General features: G+C 50.4%; 11 protein-coding genes across 11 annotated transcripts; 4 read left to right on the top strand and 7 right to left on the bottom strand.

Annotated features, from left to right (window-relative positions):
* Window positions 1-969: 969 nt before the first annotated feature.
* BDZ99DRAFT_237794 (Phosphoacetylglucosamine mutase) lies at window positions 970-3295 on the bottom strand. The gene is made up of 6 exons (XM_033713580.1): window positions 3074-3295; window positions 3004-3017; window positions 2791-2935; window positions 2726-2740; window positions 2119-2619; window positions 970-2049 (listed from the first exon to the last, which is right to left on the bottom strand). Exons 1-6 carry the CDS (start codon window positions 3158-3160, stop codon window positions 1192-1194), a joined length of 1620 nt encoding a protein of 539 aa, XP_033581412.1. The 5' UTR covers window positions 3161-3295; the 3' UTR covers window positions 970-1191.
* A 1559-nt stretch (window positions 3296-4854) lies between these two features.
* Window positions 4855-6652, bottom strand: BDZ99DRAFT_437392 (putative MFS nicotinic acid transporter Tna1; the record flags this gene model as incomplete). Its single annotated transcript, XM_033717580.1, has 7 exons — window positions 6481-6652; window positions 6237-6423; window positions 5945-6187; window positions 5626-5889; window positions 5515-5572; window positions 5222-5462; window positions 4855-5166 (listed from the first exon to the last, which is right to left on the bottom strand). The coding sequence occupies exons 1-7, from the start codon at window positions 6626-6628 to the stop codon at window positions 4856-4858; spliced, it is 1452 nt and encodes a 483-aa protein (XP_033581411.1). The 5' UTR covers window positions 6629-6652.
* Window positions 6653-9517: 2865 nt separating this feature from the next.
* Window positions 9518-10384, bottom strand: BDZ99DRAFT_237679 (uncharacterized protein). Its single transcript, XM_033713578.1, has 2 exons — window positions 10249-10384; window positions 9518-10189 (listed from the first exon to the last, which is right to left on the bottom strand). Exon 2 carries the CDS (start codon window positions 10177-10179, stop codon window positions 9721-9723), a length of 459 nt encoding a protein of 152 aa, XP_033581410.1. The 5' UTR covers window positions 10180-10189; window positions 10249-10384; the 3' UTR covers window positions 9518-9720.
* A 1875-nt stretch (window positions 10385-12259) lies between these two features.
* Window positions 12260-14131, top strand: BDZ99DRAFT_237651 (uncharacterized protein). Its single transcript, XM_033713577.1, has one exon. The coding sequence runs from the start codon at window positions 12534-12536 to the stop codon at window positions 14028-14030; it is 1497 nt and encodes a 498-aa protein (XP_033581409.1). The 5' UTR covers window positions 12260-12533; the 3' UTR covers window positions 14031-14131.
* A 1777-nt stretch (window positions 14132-15908) lies between these two features.
* On the bottom strand, window positions 15909-16248 carry BDZ99DRAFT_460092 (uncharacterized protein). The gene has a single exon (XM_033719314.1). The coding sequence runs from the start codon at window positions 16221-16223 to the stop codon at window positions 16026-16028; it is 198 nt and encodes a 65-aa protein (XP_033581408.1). The 5' UTR covers window positions 16224-16248; the 3' UTR covers window positions 15909-16025.
* On the top strand, window positions 16169-16665 carry BDZ99DRAFT_460090 (uncharacterized protein). Its single transcript, XM_033719313.1, has one exon. It carries the CDS (start codon window positions 16333-16335, stop codon window positions 16654-16656), a length of 324 nt encoding a protein of 107 aa, XP_033581407.1. The 5' UTR covers window positions 16169-16332; the 3' UTR covers window positions 16657-16665.
* Window positions 16666-17093: 428 nt separating this feature from the next.
* Window positions 17094-18080, bottom strand: BDZ99DRAFT_473503 (uncharacterized protein; the record flags this gene model as incomplete). The annotated part of the gene is made up of 3 exons (XM_033721830.1): window positions 17094-17292; window positions 17350-17679; window positions 17755-18080. 3 exons carry the CDS (start codon window positions 18078-18080, stop codon window positions 17094-17096), a joined length of 855 nt encoding a protein of 284 aa, XP_033581406.1.
* A 1097-nt stretch (window positions 18081-19177) lies between these two features.
* On the bottom strand, window positions 19178-20555 carry BDZ99DRAFT_473502 (uncharacterized protein; the record flags this gene model as incomplete). The annotated part of the gene is made up of 2 exons (XM_033721829.1): window positions 19178-19988; window positions 20224-20555. 2 exons carry the CDS (start codon window positions 20553-20555, stop codon window positions 19178-19180), a joined length of 1143 nt encoding a protein of 380 aa, XP_033581405.1.
* Window positions 20556-21930: 1375 nt separating this feature from the next.
* Window positions 21931-22782, top strand: BDZ99DRAFT_517031 (uncharacterized protein; the record flags this gene model as incomplete). The annotated part of the gene is made up of 2 exons (XM_033725128.1): window positions 21931-22342; window positions 22451-22782. The coding sequence occupies 2 exons, from the start codon at window positions 21931-21933 to the stop codon at window positions 22780-22782; spliced, it is 744 nt and encodes a 247-aa protein (XP_033581404.1).
* Window positions 22783-23561: 779 nt separating this feature from the next.
* BDZ99DRAFT_460087 (uncharacterized protein) lies at window positions 23562-24815 on the top strand. Its single transcript, XM_033719312.1, has one exon. The coding sequence runs from the start codon at window positions 23688-23690 to the stop codon at window positions 24492-24494; it is 807 nt and encodes a 268-aa protein (XP_033581403.1). The 5' UTR covers window positions 23562-23687; the 3' UTR covers window positions 24495-24815.
* On the bottom strand, window positions 24710-25355 carry BDZ99DRAFT_237570 (uncharacterized protein). Its single transcript, XM_033713576.1, has 2 exons — window positions 25121-25355; window positions 24710-25068 (listed from the first exon to the last, which is right to left on the bottom strand). The coding sequence occupies exons 1-2, from the start codon at window positions 25269-25271 to the stop codon at window positions 24926-24928; spliced, it is 294 nt and encodes a 97-aa protein (XP_033581402.1). The 5' UTR covers window positions 25272-25355; the 3' UTR covers window positions 24710-24925.
* Window positions 25356-25936: the final 581 nt, after the last annotated feature.

Genomic DNA, 25936 nt, shown 5'->3' with positions numbered 1-25936 from the left:
GAATCCACGCTGCGGAACCTTACATCCTACTTCTTCTCCCTATCGTATGGCTAGAGATGGCTCAGATGTGTGCAACATGCTCAGACCGACCCCTAGATTGGAAGTGCCGTGAATAAAACATCTAAAACGACCGCTTAGCCGCATCCTCCTACCTATACTCTAGAATTCGTGCTCTAAAACTTGACATCCGACTTCGCTTTCATTTCGTAGGTCCAGACATGCTTCAGACATTTTAGCATATGTGCAGCATGCTCAAACCGACTCCCTGAATTGAAGCGTAGTGAATAGCACATCGAAAACAACGGTTTGTTGGCATCCTTCTACTCACAGTCTGAAATCTACGCTCTCGAACTTGACATGCCACCTCGCTTTCCCATCGTATAGCTAGACATGCTTCAGACATTTCAGCATATGTGCAGCATGTTCGACCCGAACCGCCCCCCCTCCCTCCCAAATTGAAGCGTAGTGAATAGAACATGAAAAACAACAGTTCAGAGGCATCCTCCTGCCCACGGCCTGAAATCCATGCTCTTGAACTTGACATCCTATGTAACTATTCTTTCATAGGATTAGAGGGACCTCAAGAGCATAAGCTCGTGTGCAGGTTAATACCCTCCACCCCTCCGATTTGAAGTGATGAGAATGAAGCATTACAAACGCCTACTTTTTAGCATCCCGATATCCTCCGTCTAAAACCCACGCTGCAGAACTTTACGCCCTAGATAAGCGTTCTTTCATCCGGCCAGGGGTACCTTACAAACACCAACACATGCGCATCCAGAACTCCTCCACCCCTCCAATCTGGAATGCAGTGAATAGAACATCAATGCCACCAACTTATCAATAGCTCAGAGGCGTCTCAACACCCCCATCCACATCCATAAACCGCCGTCCCGAAACCCACCCTCCAGAACTTGACATCCCCTCTCTCCATTTCTCTCATACAGCCAGGGGTGCCCCAAACCCCCACCCACACCCACAGCACCTCAACCCACTACCCCTAATTCAGCGACTACAGGAAGTCACAGCCATCACTCACAAAAAGCACTAAAAGCACCAAAAGTAACAAAAAAACACTTTTTCATCCCCTACCGTAGCCCCAGGGGCCCCTTAACCTTAAAAACTCCCAAAATGCACATCATCCTAGTCATAAAAGGCTCAAAAAGCCCCATAAGCCCCTTCTTCTCCCACTTACCCCTTCACAATCGCCGCCACTTTCGTCGCCAGATCGTCCGCCTCCGCCCTCGTCGCCGCCTCGGCGTACACCCTCACCACATCCTCAGTGCCCGAGGGCCGCGCAAACGCCCGGCCCTGGCGCGTCTTGAGCACCGCGTCGTCGATGCGCGCCTGCATGCCACTCGGCGTGACGAGCTTGCGCTCCGCATCCGCAGTTGTGTAGTCACCGCGCCTGGCGACTTGCACCTTCAGCAGGCGGTTCGGGAGGTCGTTGTAGGTGGCGAGCCACTCGGTGGGGGTCCACTCCTTGTGCGCGAGGATGACCTCGACGAGCAGGGCGTCCGACAGGGCGTCGCCGACGGCCTGGTTGATGAGGTCGATGACGGCGCGGAGGGTCTCGAGGTGGAACTGCTGGCCGGGGGATCTGACCTCGTGGGCGGCGATGGTTTGCAGGGCGTGCTCTGAGAAGATGACGGTGCCGTGGCCGTTGGCCTCGAAGTAGACGCCGATGTCGTAGGACTCGGCGGCGTGGTGGAGGTGCTTCACGCCCGTGGCAGTGCAGGTGATGTTGAGCTTCAGGTCGTTTTTGATGTAGTGCGTGCTGGCGCCGTTGGCGTAGGCGGTCTGCACGACGCCGATCTTGAGGGGCTCTGGGATGGCTGCGAGGCCGCTCTGGCGGACGAGATCGCCGATGAAGGAGGCGGCGAGAGTGGCAATACGGTCGCCATCCAGAAGAGCAAAGGCACTGTTGGCTTGCTTGAAGTAGTAGACGACGCGGTCGGCATCTCCATCCAGGGAGCAGCATCTGTCGCTAGGTCCAACCTTGGAAGATGGGGGAGCACGCTGGCTGGTCTTGACATAGTCCGCTCCGCACTACGGTCGGTTTGAATCAGTAAAAGCATCCTAAAGGTAGGGGTATTTTCTTTTCCGTCAATTTCATACCTCAACGTTCAGGCTGTCCGGCTGGTGCACGTTGTCGTTCACGACAGTGATGTCCAACGCTCCCTTTGGAAGATATTTGATCAGCTCCTTCAACTTCGGACCTCCAACACCATTGGCACAGTCCACTGTCAATCCTCCAATTGGTTTCTTGTTTCCAAGAGCACGCTTGAAGGCGTCTGAGAACTTCTTGTAGTATCCTTGCTCCGAGGGCTCGCCATAGGCTTCCGCGGTCCCTTCAGTGTTGATGCTGCGGACCATGTAGTGCAGCTGGGGGGTCGTCAAGATCTTGCAGTCGGTATATTCAGCTCCAATGGCCTTGAGAGAGGCAACGAGGCATCCGACGAGGCGGGAGCCTGAGGCGCGGGTATCACGGGCGAATACCACGCGAGCAAGAATGGCAGAGTCGATTTTAAGCTTCGCCTGGAGCTTCTTGTATTCCTCCAACATAGTTTCGTCGCTGTCTGCGTTGGCAAGAGTCGTGCAGTATGCTTCCCACTCATTCTGTTCGATGTCAGCTTGGCGCTGGTAATAGTGCAAGTCTACTTCGAATTGGACAGGAGAATAGGGCGTAGGGACAGGTGGGGGAGCCTATGAGGGCTCTTCTTACTTTCAGCATAGCGCCCTGTAATTATGGTCAGCATGTGTGTGCTAGATGTCCATGGCATGACTTACGGATGGCTCGACTAGCTTCACTCCATTGTCCGCCGGGGGATTGTGAGACGCAGTAATCATGAGTCCAATTGTCTGTCCGCCCAGGGATTGCGACCGCAAAGCGGCAATAAGGCCACATCTGAAGACGACAGAGTCGAGGAGCTCGCTAGAAGAGTCAGTCTTGCTGTTGCGCGATTTGAGGCTGACGCGGGCCGTCGCGGTACGGGAACCTACGATTTCATGCGGAACTGTGCAGACCATATGTCAGTACCCTTCCAATGAGGAAGAATGCGAGGGAACTTACTCCTGCCGTGCCATACTCGTACTTGGTGCCTGCAGCTGGCGGGAACTTGGCGGAAGTCTCCAGGATAGCTTGATCGGTGGCAGACATCGCGAAGGGATCTCAAGAGGAGCTGGGAGAGAACAGAACGCTGGACGGCGGAATTGAGGAAGAGAAGAGCAGCTTTAAGTGAGCGGAACTGCGGCTGAGGGGGTAGTCAGCTCTGGTGAGGAGGATGTTGTGATGATGGAGGAGCTCTGACAGACAGAGCCGCAGGTAAAGTTCTAGGGCTGACCTTTCAGCTCCCCCGCTAACCCCTCCTGCACGCCTCCGAAGCATCACACCGCCACCGCAGGGATCGAAATGGATCCTATTCTGGTGCCAGGCGAGTATCTGGAGGTGGTATGACCGTTAGAGCCTTTTACTGTAGCATTGTAGGTGGCAACGAGGACGAAACTTGCGCGGACGGCGCCTCTATCCACCCCTAACACCCCTCAACACCACGCACCACTCCGACGCGCATCCTCAAGCATCTTCATTTCCCAAACAGATGGGAAGCAAACAGCTCCAGCTGCGGCTTCCGTCTAGCAAACTGCAGGGAACAGCGTGCAGTGGGGGACACTGGAAGGGAGACGCAGGCTTCATGTCGCCGCTGATGTCTCTCGCGTTCAGCTTTCCTGGGCGGAAGTACAACGAAAAGACTCACGATTATTGACTCGAGGCATAGCTAGAACCCCCTGTACATCCTCACGGTCCTAGGATTCGCAACTGACGGCCGAGAGATAGGGCGCGCTGCCACACAGGACCAGCTCCTTACAGGGCCCTACGAACGAATGCTCATCCATGATACTTGTCCCACATCACACTCAGGGCATAGTCAAAACGCGCGCACAACACAAATGGACCTACACGACTCTTGCAAACAATATATCCACGGACAGGGGCAGGGCCGACAAGACAGCAGGGCCCGGTGATACAAGACCAGGGCAGTCGAGAGGGCAAGACAGCGACGTTCTGCGAAAAACACATTCGAAGCTCTCTAAAGAATGTGCATAAGGCTGCTCTGGCTGGCGATTCCTGGATACAGAGAAAAAGTAGAACCGTTCGACCAATCTACAACAGTGGTGGGTTGCTTGAAGGGTGTTTGCAGGAAGGGAGAACAACTTAGAGCAATTAGGAGTCAACTGTCTTCGTTCAACGAGATACAAAATGATTGGGTAGGAGCAGATAAGCGTGTCTAGATGTAAAGGGCCTGATCGTAGCGCAACGGGCTCTTTACAATTTCCAGTATTATGACAACGAGTCTCACACGGAACGCAGCTGGCCTTTGATATCTCAGAAGGGCACCTTTTTGCTCCAAACAGAATCTCGGACCCTGAAGGTATCTAAGTATAGAGCTAGATCAAAAACTTCCAACCTCATTCGACGACAGGAGCCAGCAATTGGTCTTTCCTGGTGCTATTTCGACTGCAGAATGCCGTGTCGTCTCCATCTCCGCAGTCCTATCGGCATCATGCCATGCTCGCCAAAGAACTGGGTAGACTTCCGAGCGAATCGATGTGCTCACAACAACAACCGATCGGTGCATGCGGGGAGGCGGGTCCCAGACTTCCCCACAGTGCGTGACTTCCCCACAGTGATCGGCCTACGCCGACGACATTCATCCTTACGGGGAGACTGTTGGGCATGACTCTCACCCCATGGAGTTGGGATCACGAGTCATTCTAGCCTCGCCTAGGAAGATCTGTTCCGGTTCAAGCTGTGCAACAGTGCTTTTCTATTCATATCATATCTAGAAACTAGCACCTACAGGGAGTACCTGAACAGAGGGCTCGCGTCTCCCATATCCATAAGCTCCGCCTCGCTGTATTTCTCCCTTATGGCATCTACATCCATTTCATCCCTCTGCTTGTTGATTTTCGCGCAAAGGAACCGGAGGATGACCGCTGACAGTATCGCAAGGCATGTCACCCCGAGCGAGAGCCCGTAACCCAGCTGATAGCGAGGAGCTTGCCTTTCAAGATAGATATTGGAGCCGATTCCGCCTGAAAGATTGGCGAACGTAAGCTGGATCGCCATTCCGATAGCACGTTTCCAGGACCCTGCGAGGTTGTTTGCTTTACCACTGATTAGCATTGCAGAATGAACTTCCTGTGGGGCACGTTGACCTACCATTCCACGTAAGGGAGCCGCAGACCGGCGCGTAGATGCCGGCAATGGCGGGAAACAGCATTCCGTAGGTTGCTCCGGGGTACTTGGGATGAGGCAGAGCAATCAGAGCGATGTAGCCCAAGGCTGCTACACAGTATGGCCCTATCACAAACGGTGCTCGAGCGCGATACTTGTCTGCTAGTATGGCACAGATGACTGTGCAGATAAGGGCGAAGGCATAGACGGGAATCGTGAGTAATTGCTTTAGCAAGTGTTAGAATCAGTGGGAGTCATGTCTAAAAGCGTAGACTTACCGCATTTGATGCCGAATACCCCAGCTCGTGAATCACGGTAGGTAAAGTGAATATAAGTCTTGCGAACGATTAGTACTGACAGGTCTACAGGTTGTAGAGGTCTGAGCATACCCATAGCCAGCGATAGGATTCGCCCAAAGAATAAAGGTCGTCAGGTACACCTTCACATCCGTCGCAGCTGCCCACACGTATCTCCACTGGAATGCTTCATTCGTGTTTACTCGTCCAGTGCTTCCGCTATCCCTACTCAATCTCTGGACCAGAAATCGGCGATCCTTTTCGGAAAGGAAACGCGCTGTTTCTGGGCTATCTGGGAGGACGAAGGGGAGTACGCAGGCTACAACGACGGTTACGATGCCCTCAAGAATGAAGATCCTATAAAATTTAGTCCCCTTTGCCGGTCAAGTGTTTAAGGATGGTCATGTCATACCATCTCCACCCCGCGAGACCACCAACTCCGTCCATTTTAATGATTGCGTAGGCGAGCAGTCCAGAGAAGGCACCTGCTAATGTGGCTGCGGAATAGAAGAACGCCATACGGCCTTGTAATTCACGACGGCAGTACCAGTTAGTCAGAATATAGGTTGCTCCTGGAAACAGGCCAGCCTCCGTGAATCCAAGGAATATCCGGACAGCGAGCAGGCCCGAGTATCCTTTAACGATGCCCGATAATCTGCTCCTGTTAGCCCTAAGCCCGATTAATTCAAGCCGCAAAGACTCACGTCATGACAGTTCCCCAAGCGATCATCAATATCGGGATATAGATCGATGGCCGCAAGAATTTGAGGACAATGTTGCTCGGCACCTCGAACGCCGCGTACGGGAAGAAAAACGCGGTGAGACATAGGTTGAATTGCGCGGGCGTGAGCTTCAAGTCTTTTTCTAGGCCGGCGACCCTGGCGTTCCCGACTGAGATTGAAATTAGAAGAGGTCTCAATTTTGATATGAGACTGGCGGATAACTCACTATTTCCACGATCCAGAAACGAGAGAAGATAGATGATACTTAGAAGCGGAAGAAGGCGCCAATCCACCTTGCGCAAGATCTTCTTCACTTCAGCTTCGTCGTATTGGATATCTTGACCCAAGTCTCCTTCTTCTACTCCTTCTATCATTTCGACATTTCCCTTCAAATCTCCAGGATATACCGTTTTGGAAGCCATAGCGTAACCGTGGAAGTTGAGAGGTGCTGACTAGTGAATCGAGAAGTTGGGCAAAGTATGCACACACATATTTTTATGCGGAGACTGCTAAGTTTAAATGCAAATGACTTTAGAAGGCGGATCGGCAAATCCTGTATCGGTTAAGGGTATCCCTCGCATCAGTTGCTCGGCGAAGGCCGATATAGCATGGCATTCACCGAGCTGTGACGGCTACCCGCACCTGAATCCCGGACTACCGCTCGTAGTGTATAAAACTTCGCTCACAATACTAAACTTGCCGAATCATGGCTGCCCTACGATGACTGGCCAGCGAATGCCCCGGCTCAAATCCGAAGCGGACTTGGATTTCCCCAGATTCGAGATTTCCCCAGAAAAACTCTATATCAGATTAGCGAGACTAGTCCTCCCCAAAGATTTCAGTTTCCCTCATGTTTCTCCATCACCACCTCCGCCACCGCTGCAATTCCCACCACCTAGAGTCTAGATCCCTTCGGTCAATCTAATAGACCTGCCTCCAAAGCGTTGAATCCCGGGCAACTCAGGTAGCGTATTTCCCCCGCATGTCCGCTTTTAGTTTGCGAAGCCATCAGTAGCCGTATTACGGCATAGTAACGTTTGTAACGCCGTTTTATGGGGGCTTCTCCCCGCCATGCCAAGAGCAAAGCCCTAGGCTTGCCCAAGCGCGCCAAGGCTCCGTCTAATAGCAAGGTTTAAACCTACTACCATAGATACTATTACAGAAAAAGCTCGTAATACCGTTCACCTAATGTTCCAGGGGTATGAGCGTTATAGCGTGTGTGAACGTTACATCGAATGTCACTGTCCGCCAAATACTAGAACGGTAACCGGAAGGTTGAACGGTATAGCGTATATTGACCGTATATAGCGTGAACGTTATAACGAGCTTTTCTGTATAGAATATAGATCTAGTTTTCAAGATATTAAAATAGATATAAGTGCTTGCAGCTTTAACAAAGCTATTTGAATAGACGTGCGCCTGGCGGCTGACTTATGTGCGATTTGCTGCTCTTTAATTAGTTGGTTAATTGAAGGAACCTTTGAAGCGGTAAGGATCAGGTAGCCGCCATAGTCAGTGGCCATGGATTCGGCGATGGCCGGTCCGAAGCGTGATGAAAGGTCATCGTGTTGAAGGCTATGGACTCGATAGATCCTTCCTTTCCTTCGACGAGTTGTAGTCGTCACGTTCGCTATTTTTGCTTACGTGACGAATCGCAATTGCGATAACTAGGCGAGGCTCCATCGGAAAGGATTCACTTCGGGGGACTATCGGGCCAACTTGGGGCTCGCAGCGAGAACTCTATATCAGCGGCCTGCTGCGACGTTGAATGTGCGAGCTGTTGAGGCTATACATCTGTCATCTTCTTCGAGGGGTGATGATCATGTTCACCGAAACATTCTGGTCCCATGGGTACGTTCGGTGGAGGCCACAAAGGAGGCAAGAGTGCGGAGTGGGAAGCAGCTTGGCTCCATCAGCTTGTCACGTCCAGGACGTGGCGCACCCAGTCTTTTATGCAAGCTTTCTCCTAGGTATTCTCCTTTCCAGAACCTGTGAGATCACATCCAATGCAAATCCCCACTCGTCTTTGACGACGTTTTCATGCAGCTCATCGTCAATTGTCCAGTCCTCATCCTTGAGCAGTCCCTGTCGAGTCTGTTCTTCGTAGTCCATATACTCGCACATGAACAAGCAGAGTTCGGAGTGTCTGCGCAGCGAGTCTGTCGATGCCGCTTCGAGCTGCGCGGTTTGGAGCGGAGGATGATCAAAGACGAACACGAGCTGCCGGATCATGTAGTACGAGGCGGGAAGCGAGGTAAAGACCAAGGTGCGCCGGTAGTTGCCCCCAGGAAGGCCTTGGACGAACTTGTTCTTCATGGCACATGCGCTCGAGGCGAGTTTGGCGTTGCGCAAGAGGCATGGCAGCTAGAGGCAGGGCGATGGGCGCGGACTGTCCGGCGCTGAATGGCTCTGGGCAGGCGGGAGAAAGCGCGCTTCTGTCACGGCTAGGGCGACGGCGTCTTCGTAGGGTGGCATTTCCGGTTCAAGAATCGCCGCAACGATCTGGTCGTTATTATTGAGCCAGACGCTATGAAGCTTGTGGCTGCAGCATGAGAGCCGTGCTGCCGCTTGAATGGTGGGGGCAGCACTGTATACAAAAAAGAGGAGCTCGTTTGGAAGATTCGTCAATAAGGCCATTGCGTTTGTTGTTGATTGTTGTGCTCTGTCGATTCGCACATGCGGATTTAAGAGGCCGAGCGGCTAGTCCAGACTCTTCTAAGCGTGACTAAACCTGCTCGCGAATACCAACCCCATTAGCTACATACGTGCGCTTCTTTGACCTCTTTCTTTTCTGGCGCTGATTTTCCATGCGTAGCTTCTCATTTTCGCTTGCAAGCAGCACAGCGTTTAACATGAGCTTGGCGATCACGTTGGTACGCATTAGGCGGTTAGCCTTCTTTCAGTCTGACACTAAGCTAAAAACACCTTCCTCCACGTAGAGTGACCTTTTGGGCTGAAATGAACTGCAATCGACTCCACACGCTTTCAATACCTCTTCTACCGATGTTTATGGTGTCTATGGCTCTTTACCGATACTCCCAACGCCAATTCTATGGCTAATAACATCGTTAACCGCCTGGCAAGCTTCTCGAATGGTTTCGCCGAATAAGGGGGAACACTTTCAAAACGCTCCAAAACTTGGCCCGGGGCACCCTACAACACCTCCTCAAAGAAGACCAGCGCGGAAAAGCACACAACTATGAATGGACCGTTCCTAGCTCTAATTACTACAGCAAGTTGGAGGATACATTTTCAGCAGTCGTTCTCCCCAGATTAGTTAACACTTCGACTGATAACCTCCGGCACTTTTAACCGCCTTCACTAAACAATGGCTGGATATTAAGAGCGGCAGTGTTCCACTAGCATGCCACTCGACCCTACCAGTCTGCGGAGTATCGTAATAGTCGAACGTCCAAGCCGTCACAGCACCGTAGCCCCTAATATGCTTTAAAAGGCCCTCACTAGACTACCCGTAATCACTGTCGGCGAATCCGCCTCCATAAAAATGCCAACGATAACCCCACCAGTGGGGGACCGCGTAGCACTCTCCTTGGGGGCTGATAGGCGGTGGAGGACGATTTTGCGTCGGTATGATGGTGTATTTAACGCCGTTGTTGTCGGACATACTACCGCCATGTTTCCAGTTCATCACGTTGTTATCACCTGGGAGACTGCATCCGTCGCTGTTTAGGAAACGAAGATCAGTTTCTGAGTGGTGAGGTACCAGATAAAACGCGGACTTAATTGAGCACACCCATGTAGTACCTACATTCATCCTGAAAAATCTGGTAGTTACGCGGACCTGCTGGCCATTCGGTCGTGAGCACAACACGATCCGGCGTTCCGTCACTATACGTCTGCGAGAACGTTGATCCCGAATTTGCGATACGGCCCGGCTGTGCTGCAGACTTGGCGCAGAAGTCATTGACGTTACCCTGAAGAGTTATTTGATCTAGGTAATTATTGGTGTTGACGTCGTTGCACTGTTGATTACCTGCCTGCCCCTTGTCCCAGATTCGCCTCATGACAAGAGGCTCGACGTTCAAGGTGGCATTTGCAACCTCACTTCGGTATGCAATAGTGCCACCATACTTCAAGTTCTCGGGGTTCTCTCCTGAGGGACTTGGGACACTGCAGCCATCTGTAACAACGTCGAGTCAGGCCTCGCAGCTGTGTTGGCCGATATTGGCATTTTCGTCCCAACTAATGGAGATGTTCATGTAATCAAGAGAGTTGGCGTCGAAGACCCCACTGGTTGTTGCACCACTTGAGCCCTTTAGATTACGGGGATCTGTAAGGCATGACGGTGAGCGTGTGCGTCTCCGGCGTTGACAGTGCTGATTCGATGAAAAACGTCCCTCTTACCTGCACAGAAGCTATGGACGGCCCAAGTGTCCGACGAATCAATAATACATGCAGGGCCTCCAATCTGAGGCCAGTCTTCGCCAGTGTTGGATGCGTTGATTGGTGGGAAAGAGGCAATACCTTCGGGCGATTGTGTGAGCTCCTATGATTCTTCAAGGCGCCGCCGCCTACTGGAGGCGAATCCGTATTTACCCAAATGGCAGGGGAACAAGGGCGTTTCTGCTCACCTTGAGACTGTGCATTCAGTGCTGACATTTGGTATAAAACCATGTTTGCAATAAGAAGAGCATGCCCGTTCTGCGTCGGATGAAAAACTCTGCTCGTCTTGTCAGATATGATCAATTTCTTAAGCTTGATCTTCTCTACGATTTTGCCGTTCGCAAGGAGGACGTGTGTGCTGTTGGCAACCACTGTGCCAACGGAGGCGCTGTTTGTAAAAGCAGTACCGTTACCGAAGGAGCACTTCGAGTGGTTGCCGAACGACATAGTATTCCCAAGAGACATGATGGTGCCGAGATTAGTACCGTTGCTAAGTGCAGGCGTGGTATTGTTGGCAGGCGAAGGTGGTCTCCACGTGAATGTACTGTTCGCTGAGCTAGTCGAGTTCTTCGTATTGTTGAGGCCACGGTTGAGGCTACCGGCGGCAAGAATGTGATGCTCGCAGGAGATGAGGCACACATCGTTGGACTAGCTCGCTGTGTTCCTTATCGAACACCTCTGCGTCGAGGTCATCATTCGCACTGTCGTCTTGGAGGCAGCGAGATCATTATCATCCAAGATTGCTTCCTGAATCAAGGCGCCGTATAGGGCGTTAAGTGTTCCGTTGGCTGGTTGGATGTCGCCATCGTCATTGTCGGTAATCTGGTGGCTCTTCATCTCGTCATGCGGCCAGTCATTTTCATCTTTCGGTAGCCAAGGTGAATCAATGCTTTTCATCTCGTAGAAGAACAAATCTCGCCGGTTTGCGCCGTTGCCGCTGTTTTCGTTCTGACCTGGTTGGCAGTACCTGCTGTTAGTCATACCAACGTAGTCATCATAGTCTATGAAATGCGCCTGAGGACCAGCCCTTGCAACCGCAGTACGAAGAGCGTCGTTCATCAAGTCGACGAGGTAGTTCATGGCCTGTCGCCGGAGTTTTGTGAGATACTCCCTAGTGAAGATATTCAACCATATATGCCACGAAACGTTGTCGCAGCTGTTGTCGGTAGTGTCAAAGAACTTCGCGTAGCCGACATAATAGCTGTTTAGAGTCAGAGTTGTAGCACTAATTCGGTAATTACAAACTTGCATGTTGCCGCCAGCAGCGAGCTTTGACTTTGCGTTATTGATCAAACTATCTAGGTCAGAGGCGAATTTGCCACTTTGAATGGTGGCTTGTAATTCTCCAAGTTTTTTTTCACAGCTAGTGTGAGACAGGCGTCCCCAGAAACTGTATACACAAGAGTTGAGGATATCCGCCCCACGGACTCTAGGGCGAACGCCCTAGAGTCCTACGTAGCTCAACGTACCGCCTAGCTCAACGTACCACCGAATCCCCCATACAAAATGCGATACTTTGCATATATCTAACACCACAACTACAAAAGGGAATTATGTCTAATAAATCTAGACTAGCTTCAGATACCTTACTTCTTAGTTTCTAACTAGAAAATTTAAAATATAGATATATTTCCTGAAATTTCTATATATTTTATAAGGGCAAAACTTATAAATTATATAAAGTAAAATATATAAAAAGACTACGTGGAATAAAGCTCTAGTAGTCTTATTAAGATACTTTATTAGTAATGCTAATTTATTCCTTAGTGGTCGTTGTGCTAGATATATGCAAAGTATCGCAGTTTGTATGGGGGATTCGGTGGTACGTTGAGCTAGGCGGCATGGCTGGCCACTTTCGATGGCAGGTTTCCTACCATGGAGAGGATGCTCTACGGGTTCTGCCGAGACCTACCCGTCTGGGCGATATGGAGGCCTATAGAACCCCGGTTGCGCATCTGGAGTAGTCTCAAGCCAGAGCTGCGGTTAGCCTTGCGAGACATTCTTGACTTGGAAGGCCCCGATTTCGAGTGTCGAAGATATGGTACTCTAAGGCACGGGCTATTGGCTGTCCACGACTATACGGGAGAGCCGTTTCGCATGCGCCACATGCAGGTGATCCCCGAACCCTCCTTGGAAATGGGCACGTACGGACTTTTGGAGCGATTGTTCACTACTCTGGATAGGATTTGTTCGGTGTCGCCTGAGTGTCTGGAGTTGATGGCATACATCTGCATACAAGACCGCCTCAACGGTACGGCTCTGGATATTTTGGATCATGTCCGCCAATCCAGAGACTCGTCCTTGGCTAGTTTTGTGTTGGGTATGCTTACCGCACCGTCGGAGAATGCGAGAATGGGAAGTGTGATGCGCCTCATTCCACTTCTAGCACCCAATGACGGAGGCGGCAATGACCCGAACCAGTTTTTGAGAACCCATTTTTCATCGCGCATAACCACGATCATCGAGAAAACTTTAGCAAAAATGCAAAACACGTTCTGTGAACAGCTCCAGAGGGGCCGATCAGCTGACGGTCCTGGGATGAAATTACACGCCTTTGGAGTGGGCCTGAAGCAGAGTCCTTGGACAGTGTCACTATTGGATGAGCGTTGGCAAGCGTTACTTACCCAGTGGCCGTCGAAAGAAAATATCAGCGCCGCCTTTAGTCTGCGAATCGATGTTGCCAATGGTGCTCGAAGAAATCATTCCACTCTAATTGAAACGATTGACAGATATTGCATCTTGCATCTTGCAGGTCACGTTGACCCAAGCAACCTCCAGGACAATCTGACCGAAGGATTGATTCAACTGTGGAGGCTTCCTCCGGATTCCGAACGCCGAGCGCTGGGTTTGGCTGTGGCTGAACGATTGAACATCCCGAGTTCGATCCGACATTCTTGCATACTACGAATATGCAAGACTAACGAAGACTCCATCGATGCCGTGGGAAAAGTGCTTAGAGAGGACACGGATATGTCCTGCGTTAATTTCGCGCGGTTGCTGACGCGCAGAAACTTCCAGCGAGCGGGGAATTTTGTATGCTGGCGAGACTTTCTTCTTTGCATGATCCAGGAACGCAACGACACCATTCTCGACAGTACCGTGACTCAGCTCCCACTCCAGTCATGGTTCGAGTGGCTCGAAAATCTCCGGACGATATTCGATGTGGATGGCGAGGAGGCGATTGAGGGGGTGAAAATGCTTGATAAAAACCTCAACCGCTGGTCACGGCGACTGCGCAGAAGCTACATGCCTGTTCTTGTGGATATGAGCACGAATATGGACTCCCGACCCCAGATGCGGGAGATCTTGCTGGGCTGGAATAATGAAAATATCAACATTTCGATACTCGAGCGGAAGAAACGCGGTGAGTAAACTTCAAAAGTGCCACCTTTTCACCATTGCTGACTCTCCCAAGCACTAGAAACTCGCCCAAATGAGGCCATTCCAGCATGAATGATTGCGGATCATGGATAAGTTCAGGCTCGCGGTTTCAACTATGTTTTCGTGCCCCGTTCAGGATGGACGGAGTGGCAAACGCGCCGTGGTACTCCTAACTTAAAAGTACGACTGGACTCATGTACTGTACTTCGTTTGAGTCCTGCCTCGAGTTGTACTACACGGTACGGCATATGAAGGAACACCCTTCATCGCTTCCGGGGCTGAGGTTGAGAGAGCCAGTGCAAAGGCTTCTATGGACGGAAACGGAGCAAGGTAGCTATGTCTGGTGTACGAGGTGTATGGGTCGAGTGAGGAACAGAAGGATGACGATGGGAGAGTGTAAATGAAATTGAAAGGGACGAGGTCAACGAGGCTGGAGATGACGTTGTTTGCCAAGCCGGATCGGCCGACCTTGGGCCGAGGACCTCCGCACGTGCACCCCAGCCATTCCACTTTCATCTCAACTCAAGCGTTAGTAATTACGGGGTGTCTAGCGGCTGCTCCTCATCTGTATGCATCCCCGCACACGTCGCCCGTTCTCTTCGCTCCTTTAAGGATTGTGGTACAATATAGGTAGCATTGCTACCATGCCATGCTGCTGTCTTGCTGAGCCTTCATTGCATCATTCGTCCACCCATAGGTCTGGCTAGCATGTGCTTGGTCTCTCATTTGCATCACTATCAGTCGACGAATATATGTCGGAGGGGTCGCGGCCCTTACTCTTTCAACCGTCTTCTTTCTGCTTTTTTCCTACATCGACTCTTTCCCCTTACTCGTCCAGCACTCATGCGCCCACATAAGACGCAGGCCTTCTTAGTAGCATCGCTTGCGGCAACTGGACACTGCCAATATTGAAGTTATCAGCAAGGCCTTGATCTGAGCAAAGTCCAATGGACCGTCTCGAACCCAAATTCAAGCATCTCCGTGCCAGGCAAATTTCCATCGCAAGCTCATCTCGATCTCTACGCAGCGAAATTGATTGATGACCCTATCTACGGCCTTAACGACTTCAATCTCCGCTGGGTTACGGATTCAAACTGGACGTACACTTCGGAGCCTCTGGGAGGCCTGAAGTGGGATTGCCATCGCTCAAATTGGCGAGACTCTGATTCAACGTGGCTAGTTTTCTATGGTCTAGATACGTTCACAAGCATTGAATTCGGCGGAAAAAATGTGGCATCTACCAACAACCAGTTCCGAAAATACTACTTTAATGTTTCTGCCATCTTGGACGAATGTCAAGGCAGCCCTATTCTCGCTATCAATTTCGGAAGTGCCACTCAGATCACGAACGCCATTGCTATAGAACCTGGGCAAGAGAGTAAGTGTCGTTTATCAAACCGTGAAACTCAATACTAATGACGCCTTTGTAGCTTGGCCATTATAAGTCCTTCGCTTCTAATTACTATTTTTTTTAGATACAGAGCACTAATATCTATAGCGGCGTTGAGGGCCTTTTCGAGTTTCTAAACCGCTAATTTATTCAAAAGAGCAATCCGACCTTGGTTGGAGTTAGGGTCTAGTATTTGCGCCTGCGGGACCCTGGCTGCCAGGCTACCTAATTCAACTTAAGGCTTTAGACATCTACATTCGAAATACTCTTGTAGATATCTATTGCAAAGGGCAACTTAATAATTTGCCGCCCGACCAATCTCGTAATTAGGTCGTGAATGCGAGCTTAGACTACATTAGGAATCTTCCGTTAGATGCGAAATTAACGTATAGTCTTAGAGATACTAAAGGCAAGATTGTCGACAAGGGAGCTTTTCATAACATCTTATCTAATAGCAATATAATCTCTAGAAGTATAATCTTTTAAGCTAGTTTAGTATAGCTCTAGTAGCCGAGAGAGTGGAGCGAGAAGCAGGGTATATGTTCTCATAGAGGAGGTTCGAAGACTGATTACATAAGGGCAGAAAGGTACGCTAGTTAAACTGGAAACGGAGGACCGCCTAAACCTGAGGAGGAGTTACCTCGAACAACTTTACAAACGAAAAAAGCGGCGGCACTGGGTATTGCTAGGAGGGCGATCGTGCAGCTATGGCTGATGATGCTGAACATATTGATTGGGAGGGAGTTCTTGAATTCGCTGCTGATGTTGAAGTTGACGTTACGCTCCATGCTCATTGTGAGGAGTACGCCGACGTGCTAGTCACTGGACGCAGACTCTAGGACTCCAGACCATTGGCACTAGCAACATAGATGTCTCTCTCGGGGTTTTCCGAAGCCTCTAGCGATGTTTAGGTTGATTTGGCCCGAGACTTGCGTGCACAGCTTCCGCGGCACTGGTACTTACACTACCAGGTGTATTGCCCGTTTTGACATGGGATCTGACTGGCATTTGGTACGCTTCCGCCGTCGTCTCTGCACGTATAGACCCAGGAGTAGCAGTCTCTGGATCCGGGTGATCAGTTCACTGATCAGGTGCAGTAACCATGCAGGACGCCGTGATGCTACGGAAATTTGGGAGCACTTACTCGCCTCCTGCTGGGCACTGGTGTACTTGGTGTACATAGGGCTCATATGCGCAGAGACCGCCTTTGGCGCTCGCGTCCGCTGACGATGCATTAGCTCTGGTTTGAAAATCTGAGTTCAATAGTACAGCGACAAGCTATGCGTAAGTCTGTGCACACCCGTTTACCACTGCTTGAGGTGCTCCCGTGGGATTTCAAGAGTCTAGCCGCCATGTCAAGTTTCAAGCAGTGCAAATCACATTGCCCGTTAACTCACTAGCTGCTGACTAGCTGGGATAATCCTCACAGTGGTGTCAAGTGAGCAAGATCGGAGCCGAGTAGTGATGAATCCGTGTGCCCAGGCTTATAGCCTAGTACTGTATAGAGGCAGCATGCGCGTACTGCTATACGTTGACTAGACCTCTATTCAGTCAGCTGTATTTCATTCGATTTCACTTCACTGGACTTCAATTCGCTGTACTCGTGGAGAAATAGCCAACAGAAATATTGAACTTTAATGATCACGTGGGAAGAACCCTAGGCCTTACGACGATGCGCGCTTAGATGAAAAGTATTCATCAAAAACTTCTTCCACGGTTGCGTTGAACTTCCTCGCGCCTTCCTTCTGTGGCGGCTTCTTAACTCGGGTAGGGTTTTGCCGGGGGCTTGAAGATTTCTGTAAGGGGTTGAACGAGTACGGACTCTTGCGTCGCTCTACCTCTGGTGTAGTTCGCGCACTAGTCCTACAGTTTGGATTAGCATTATAAGCATTCGCGAGTAGCACGAAGAAAAGCACTCACTTGCTTGGAGGTGTGAGAAGTGGTGAAGGCGTGGAATCATTCACTCCAGCTCTAGCGCTGTCACTAGTCCCACCAAGCGACGAAAGCAGCAGCGAACAGAGGTTCCAGCCCAACGCGCTGTTTTGCAAGATAGTGCTTTTAGCGAAGCTTGAGTCTTTCAACACTTCAGCGTTCTTCCTGATATATTTCACTAGGAAGTCATTGAATCGTCGATCTTCGACGAGACTCGATTTCTCCTCCGTAGAGACCCTCAAAACGGTGAGGAAGGTCTTGGTATCGTGTGTAAGCTCTTTGATCTTGTGGAATGATCCGACACAAAGCTCGCTCAGTCTGCCATCATTTTCAACACGATCAGCCTCCAATGGCGCCTACTCAGATTGATTTGGGAGTGAAGTTGGAGCTTACCCAAGACACGTAGCAAACTTGTACATGTTCAAATAAAACAACACATCCTTAGTCTTTCTTTCTGGCGGAGCAAGAATAGCTATAAGCCCATCCGCCGTCGACTTCAAATACTCTACTGTCACGCCGACGACCTCGGGATCGCTCCATGGGAAGTAGAGCGCGTCGCCTTTCCGTAAAGAAGGTGGCGTGTAGCCTTCCTCGATCCAGCCTTTGATGATTGGCGATTTTTCGAGCGCAGATTGCGGGACGCGGAATGGTTTTTCGTGGCTTCCAGTGCCGGCGATGATTATGCCATAGGGTTCTTCGGCTGCGGGTTCGGGAGGCATACTGACCGGAGCGGGTCTCAGATATTTGGGAGGTGTCCTGGTACTCTAAAAATTGTCTAGTGTCTCCGCAAGTTGCGCCGTGGTATAGATGCGGAACGTTATATGCTGCGGAGCAGCATGCAGCCAAAGACAACTACTTCGAAGTTATCACTGAATGAAGGACTACTATTAGTAGCAGAGGGCCCAGGATAGCTTTAGAGGGAGAGAAAAGCGAATAAGAACAGTTGCGCCGTGCACGTAGCTGACGGAGGACATCTCTGCTTTTGACCAATGTCTTCGTTCTGGGCAAGGCTGAAACGAGGGGTGTTATGCCGAGCTTCTTGGTGTCGGCGACCCTGGACGAATATACAAATCGGAAACATGATAGGATGGAAATGCGCCACCTGCATCCAGGGCGGCTACTTGCAGAAGCCTTCGCCTTCCCAGGGAAGTACTAAGCCTATTTTTAGTTTTTCATGCACAGAAGCAGCTAGCATCCCTTTGGGAGTCAAGAATTTGGTGCAATTTTTAAAGCTGGCGTTCGGCTTGCAGTAGCGCGTAGCCGACATCGCCGCTTAGCAGGCCCCCGTACAAATCAAAGACCTGCCGACGTTGAATGCATAATTATGCACACGCCGCTGTCGTTGGCCGCTGAGAGAGGGCACGAGGCCATAGTCAAGCTGCTGGTCGACACGGGCAAGGTCGACGTCGACTCCGACGACACTGAGTAGGGTCAGACGCCGCTGCCGTGGGCCGCTAAGGGAGGGCACAAGGCCGTGGTTAAGCTGCTGCAAATAAACATCACATAGATTATTTTACTAAACCTCCTCTCGACCCACCACCCACCTTACTGTCCGACTTCCTTATATACCTTAATATTAGAATATTACTTAAATAAAATTTGCTTATAAATTATAGCTTCTAAATTAGTTAAATTCCTTCCTAGCTTTAAAATTAATTCTGCTAAGAAGTTAATACTGGTGACAAATTATGTATTAATGTTAATGGATAACTCCCCTACTAGTCGGCTAGCTGGATACGTTTTAGCGCCATGTGTAGCCCTGCTTAGCGAGCCTGGCCAAAGTCTTTATGCGCGTTAAAGGGTGAAGCCGATTTCATTAGCCACTGTAATGCCTGAGAAAGAGATCCTCCAAGGTTTCGACCTTCATCCCACGTGCAGTGAATGATTCTTGGAGCCTCTTGATGTTTGGATCGACTCTGATTACGTTCTTGTAGTCCTCGAAGAACATTTCCCTTGCGATTTGCGGATCCCAATTTTCGCTTTGGTCTGCATTGTTGATGACGACAATCAACCGAGGCAATGTAGCGCGATTCAGTGTGGATGCAGTTAATGTGGATGCCCAGTTCAAGATATCTATTATGCTGTTTCCCAACGTCTGTGGCTCTTTCACCACGAAAACAGCCACATCCGAGAAATTGTATAGCAGCCTAGGGAATAGCTTTTTGATAAAGTCCTCACGCGTTGGTTCCTTTCCTTTATCCGCATCAGGTGACAAACGACCCAAAGTCCGCGTTCGAGTCTGGCCAAACATGAGTCGGATGACTTCCTCCAATGCTGAGCGCACTCCTCGTCCATGGGATCTGTTTCCAGGTTTTTTAACCTGTTGGCTTTTATAAGCAAACAACCCGGCAGGATTCGCAGCTCCGCCATCGAAGCCCTCGCAGTCAGCGTAGAAGGTAGGTCGATCAAGTTCGGACAGTTCTCTCTCAGGCAAATAATCTCCATAAAGGTGGACATCTCCGGAGGCGGATACCAGACTATTCCTCTTCTCCACCACAGGAACTTGCTCAGCCTTGGTTTCGTACTTCGCGTCAGTCAGCCACGGCTTTTCTAGCATCATACGAATAAGCGTGCTCTTGCCAGCCCCTGTTTTGCCAACGAACGACACAGGCGTGGGAAACACGTGTCTACGTCAACTCTAGCTTGGTGCTCCGCTACGAGTCAACTGAAGCGCGGGAAATCATCGAATCCGAATCCAGAGTTCTCAAAAGCGTCTTCTGTGATTGAAAACCACAAGGACCGCAGGTCTTGCTCATGCATGAGAGCACGCTTCACTTCATCCCACTTCGGATGCAGAATCTCTTCGAAGTGAACGCTACACGTGTCAGTGGGCGCCTTGTTTCTCGGAGAATACCTGCATACTGCTTTGAGTAAGGAACCTTCATGTGATTAGCACTGTCTGGATTCTTCTTTTTGTGGCCGGATCGCTTCTTCCAGCAGCGTTCGCAGTACCTCTGGGTACAAGCACCACAATACCACTCTCCGGGTTCTGATTTAAAATCCTGGCAAAGGCCATCTGAGGTGGAGTCCGAGTCCGCGTCTTCCGATTCGGGAGGAGACTGCTCCTGCGCCGTCGTTCTAGTCGTGGTAGTTTGCGAGTTCGATATGGCTACTCTGGGATCTCCATCCTCGGAACCCGATTGCTCTGCCCCAGCAATCCATGGGTTGTCTTCAAGCGCTTGTGAATTTTCCATTACAACAAAAACTCCCGCTAGGTGTAGAGCGACTTTCAAAAAAGTGTTCTCAGCTTGCAAGATGTCTCCGGCTTTAAAGGCCGCTTGACAGGACTATAGCCGCAAGGCGCCACACTAGCTGTCGTTCTTCATACGCCTTGTTTTCAGCCCTGTAGGGCGCATGTGCGATTCTACCTTACAGACGTCATGCAGAAGCAAGTTTTTCAGCTGCATGTCGAAACATAATGAACTGTCAATACAGCGATAGCGCCTGCCACAAGCCTGCAGATGCACTCTGCAGTTATCTCAGGAACCTCAGACCCTCTACGAGGAATTGTCTTGCCCGTCCTGCGGTGGGTGAACGTATGCCCGTGCACGCTTATGAATTTTATGCTCGTACACGTGATGCGCACGGACGGGCAAGGAATTCCTCGTAGAGGGTCTGAGGGAAAATGGTCGCAGTTTGTAAGGACGGTTTTTTTGAAGCTTTCACGGTCGCATTCCACCATCACAACTTCTTTTACTCTAAGAACATAGGAGCTGCTTTCTTATACTCTTAAGAAGCAGCTCCTAGGTTTTTAGGGCGAAAGAAGTTGTGGTGGTAAAGTTCCATCTTAAAAGCAGATCGAAAAGTGAGCTCGACCAGTTTCAAAAATGAACTTTCTCTTTTCAACGCTGTACTTCCCCCCCTAATAGACTAGGTAGTAAGGCATGAATATGTGAATTGAGTACTCAAGTACCTTAGCATTCAATTGCATCAACAACTGTGATGATAACTGCTTGGTAACACCCTTTTTTCGTCCACTGAAGAAAATGAGCCTGTTGAATTCCGACCTGCTTTACACCAAACACGCGCCCATTTGAGCTCAGACGCTTCACAGAGGATTTTGGGTGTTGCAGGGGTGTTGTAGGGGGGGGGGGATGGTAGGTGCTAAGTTATGCAACCACCACAAATTCTCTGCGGAGCATCTGAGGTTCCTGAGATAACTCTGCAGAGACATAGCCTCGGACTTGGCTGATTCTGGACCAACCGGGGCGGCGCCAGAGCTTACTGTACGAGACCCACTGTGCGAGAGCACCGTACGAAGGACTTCGTTTTTTTGAGCACTCAGCGAACACGCATCACCAACTTCCAACTGCACGAGTAGACCATCCACCCTTCGTACGCTCCGGAGCCACCCCGTGGACCAACGCCACTAACAGGGCATGCGTCAGGCGCAGATTCAGCCACACACCCCTTCGTCGCGCTGAAAAATGCACTCTTGAGGTGCTTTCGAGGCTATTTCGAGGCTCTTTCGAGGCTCTTTCCTATAAAATGATTTTGTTGTTCAGCGAAAGGTCAAAATACGGACGGAGAATTCGACGAAAATCATCCTGCTGACTTTCTCCAAAGACAATGACGAATGCTCACTACGCGTCGACTGAGACTACCTTACAGATACCCTGGGACGGCGCCAAAATGCGGCTTGGTCGCGGCTACGCTGCAGATGAATGTCAGGCAGTCCAATCTCCATTCGAGAACTACACCGCGGTCGGCCAGGACGCTGATCCAGACGTTAAATATGAGTATCTTATGATTAGCAACGAGGAGGAATTGCAAAGAGAGATCAGCTCCTTCCTCAGCGCTAGTGCGTCCGTGCTCGATATAGGTATCAAGACAGCCTTCGAACAACTGCAGCGCCTTAAATGTAATTCGAGGGCGATGACAGCTGTTCTTCGTTGCACCATCACCCACGACCCGACCAATTATGGCGCACCTCCTCTGTTCAGCCAGTCTGCTGAAGCGCTCTTGGATTCGGACCCGGGTTGTGCGGACTTCGAACGAGCCCACGGGAGCTACTTTATCGCCGGATATATCAGGGCTTCGAGCCTATCCGCCATTTATACTTACAGCGCCGCAGACAGAGATTAGCTAGATGAGTTCAAGGGCCATTTGAGTGTAGGGAAGGGCATTGCAAGCGTTAAAGGAGCAGCCCGGCATCAAGAGTTGGCCAAGAAGCACAATATACAACGTAGCGTAAGCCGGCAGACCACTGGAATCGCGCCATCGAGCCTCAAAATAGGCCCAGAAACGGAGGATATCGAGACCATCTTCAAGCAGTATGCTGCGTTCAAGCCAAAGCCCCAGATCGCGCTATTGGAAGCATTATTCTCTCATCGATCGCCGGTTTTCGCGCACGTCTGTGGATCTCCTCGAATCGGCGGAGACCAAGGAGGGAGTCCTGGAGGCTTTGCGCATCCAGAATAAAGCGCAAGATTGCAGGCTGGCAGGGACGGAATAAGTGCGCAAGCAAGCATCTAATATTGGCCGTGGAATTGTTGCGCTTCGGCCGCCTGCGAAAGCTTGGAGGGAAAAGTTGGAGCAGCAATGGAATAGGCCACAGAACTGCGAAATGGCCTTAAATACGTGGATTGAGCGACACCAATTTATTGAAAAGGCAGAGCGTAGAATAATGTGCGCCAGGACTGGTTCCGGTCTGCGTACGCCATCAGCGCTTCCCATCTTCATACTGACTAAAACAAGAGATTTCGAGAAGCCATGAGGAACGAAGGCTTTCGACTTCGGTCTCGTGGACGCACACAGTGGAAGTATTGGAAATGAGATGCAACACTCAGGGCTTTGAGAATGCCGCGTGCATGGAAAATGCGCGCAACAGCAAAAAAGTCAGATACAGATTTGCCCAATAAACGCTATCATTATAGGCTTCCGGATCTATAGCTTCTGAACGATGGGACAAATGGCCCATTTCGCGTTTGTGGAGGCGGTGTGCTGGAGGACAATGTTGACTTGTGTTTCAAGAAAGATAATCGCGGTGGGAATTGGGGCGTCGAAGGGTGGTACGTGGACAGTGGACTCTATGCAGCACGTCAGTAAGTGAGAATTAGAGCACATTTTGTTAGGAAGCAAGTGTTGAGTTGAAATAAATCATCTACATAAAAAATCAACGGCACAGCGCCTGGTCCGAGCGATGACGCGTGATACAAACATGACGTGAACGCGTTTCAGCGTTTTGCGGCACAGCGGCATCCAAACGACCAACAGCAACACATAAACAAAAGCCCGTCATCACCTCATCAACCACACCTCTCGCTTTCAACAACTCAACACCTCCAATCCCACCCGCCGAACTCTCGAAACAGCGCGAACCCAAAATGCCACCCAAACGCAAAGCCATGGCCGACACCAGCGCCGACAGCTTGAACAGCCGGAGCAATCACCCAAACAAAAGAGCAAATCACCACAAAGCGCAGAGCACTACCCCCGCCAGCTCGAAAGAAACCGAGCCGTTGAAAGAGTACGAACCATCCGGCACCACCAAACCCAGCTACGACGGGATGGGGCTGCCAGAGCTCAAAGACGAGCTGCGGAAACGACGCCTTAAGATTTCCGGCAGCAAAGGAGACCTCATCAAACGGCTCAATCAGAACGACCACGAGCGATCATTACCAGTGAAGCAAGCCATTGAAGCTGCTGCGCGGAAACGCAGGGAAAAGAACCCGCCGCCGCAGGAGGACGACTCGGACGCCCAATTCGACCGGGATATGATCAGGGAGAACAAGGTCCTCAGGAACGGGCCTACGGGAAACCCGGTTTTCGACGACTGGGGCTATGAGTTGAGTTACGACAAGCTTTCTGGCTCGCGCACGACGATGAACAAGAGGACGATGTTGGATAGGCAGTGGAAGTACTTTGAGCGCATGGAGGCTGAGGACGAGCAGAAGAGGCAGATCATGTTTGGAGAAGCCCAACCGAAGGAGATGTTGGATTCTAGAGCCATGGATTGGCAGGTTTCGCAGGATCTGGAGATTCCCATGCACAAGGTTGAGGTTTGTGATTATGAGGTTTGGCGCGAGATGGGGTTCAAGGCTGAGAAAAAGGACTTTGTTGAGGGGCAGGTTGATCCGGAGGTGGAGAAGAAGATTGATGCGCAGGAGATGGGCAGTGATTTTCGGAAGTAGGCCTCGTGAAATGGCAACTTCATGGATGAGAAAGGATATCACACGTTATCCAACTACATCGAAACAAGAATCGAGAGATATGTAGTGTACGGTGACAGGTCACAAGTATGTAAACACGCATTTACCACTAATTGGGGTACTCCCGTAGAATCTCAGAAACCTAGGCGCGGTTTCAAGTTCCAAGTAGTGCAAATTAGGCTGCTTCTTGACTATTTGGCTGCTTACTATCTGGGCTACTTAGGTACTCCTCACATTGGCGTCGAGTGAGCAAAATTGAAGCCAAAACAGTGATAACTTCATGTGCGCAAACTTATGACCTAGTACTGTACAAATTGCTACCTTTCCTGCACATATGACTCCATCTCAGTGACATGCATAAAACAACCCCACCGTCCATTTAAATGGCTACTCCCATCATTCCTCTGCCTCCCTCACTGCCGCCCACTCGACGTCCCATCCTCTGGTCCCGGCAACCCCTCGTCATCACTGGGCTCCGCATAATTCTGCTTGGACAAGCCGCGCGTGCGATCCTTAATGATGTTGGACTTGTCGATCGCGTCTTGGTCATCACGAACTGCTCGGGATCAGCCTCTATAAATATCAGGGGGAGGGGATGTAGTAGATACCTAGCTGCTCATCCGAGTCTGCGGTACCTGCATCGATGGGGTCGTTGACAGGAGCGTCGTCGCTCTGGACGCGGATCTCGTTCTGCCCGGTGCGGGACTTGTAGGTATCGTCGGCGACGTCGGGGGTGTATTGAGCGTTGTTGTCGGACATAGTGGGCAGGATTGAGTTGACAAGGGTAGAAGAGTTTGGAAATATGATTATATATTTTGATATTGATATTGGGAAATCAATTAGCTGGATGATATGGATATGAGGATGGATATGAGGATGGAATAAGATGAAGAATATATATAAGAGCTTCGTGTATGCAATCGTACGTCACCTCTTCGTCACCTTAAAACCATAGTCATGACACGATGATATCGAGAGTAGGATGAAATAGGCTAGGCGCCAGAGCTGACAGGAAATGGGGATCTTAAGGCTATTCGGGAATCTAGATGAGATTAACGCGGAGAGGGAAAGATAGTCAGGGACGAGATCGATGCTCGAATGGCGCATATCTACCCGGGATCGTGGCTTCGATCTGAGTCGTGAGGCTGCTTTGACAACGTCATGAGTGATAGCGTTGTCTTGATTGCTTCAGCCATGCTGTTAGATCTTCGAAACTGATCGAATCACATCTCATCCAGGTCTTCACGCTAGACATGAAAAAAGTGGCACACTCATCAAGTACTCTACCTGTGTGTACACCTGTCTGCCACTGCATGAAGTGCTTCAACAATTTTCCACATAGCCCAAAGTGAAGGGCTTCTATTTCGTTCCAATTACTGAAAATTTTCAGAAGCACCCCAAGCAATGGCAGACAGGTGTACACA

The sequence above is a fragment of the Mytilinidion resinicola genome, assembly GCF_010093595.1.
Source record: "Mytilinidion resinicola strain CBS 304.34 unplaced genomic scaffold BDZ99scaffold_4, whole genome shotgun sequence".
NCBI classification, from domain to species: Eukaryota; Fungi; Ascomycota; class Dothideomycetes; order Mytilinidiales; family Mytilinidiaceae; genus Mytilinidion; species Mytilinidion resinicola.
The sequence above is the reverse complement of the archived record's forward strand: the minus strand, read 5'-3'. Positions and strand labels throughout refer to the sequence as shown.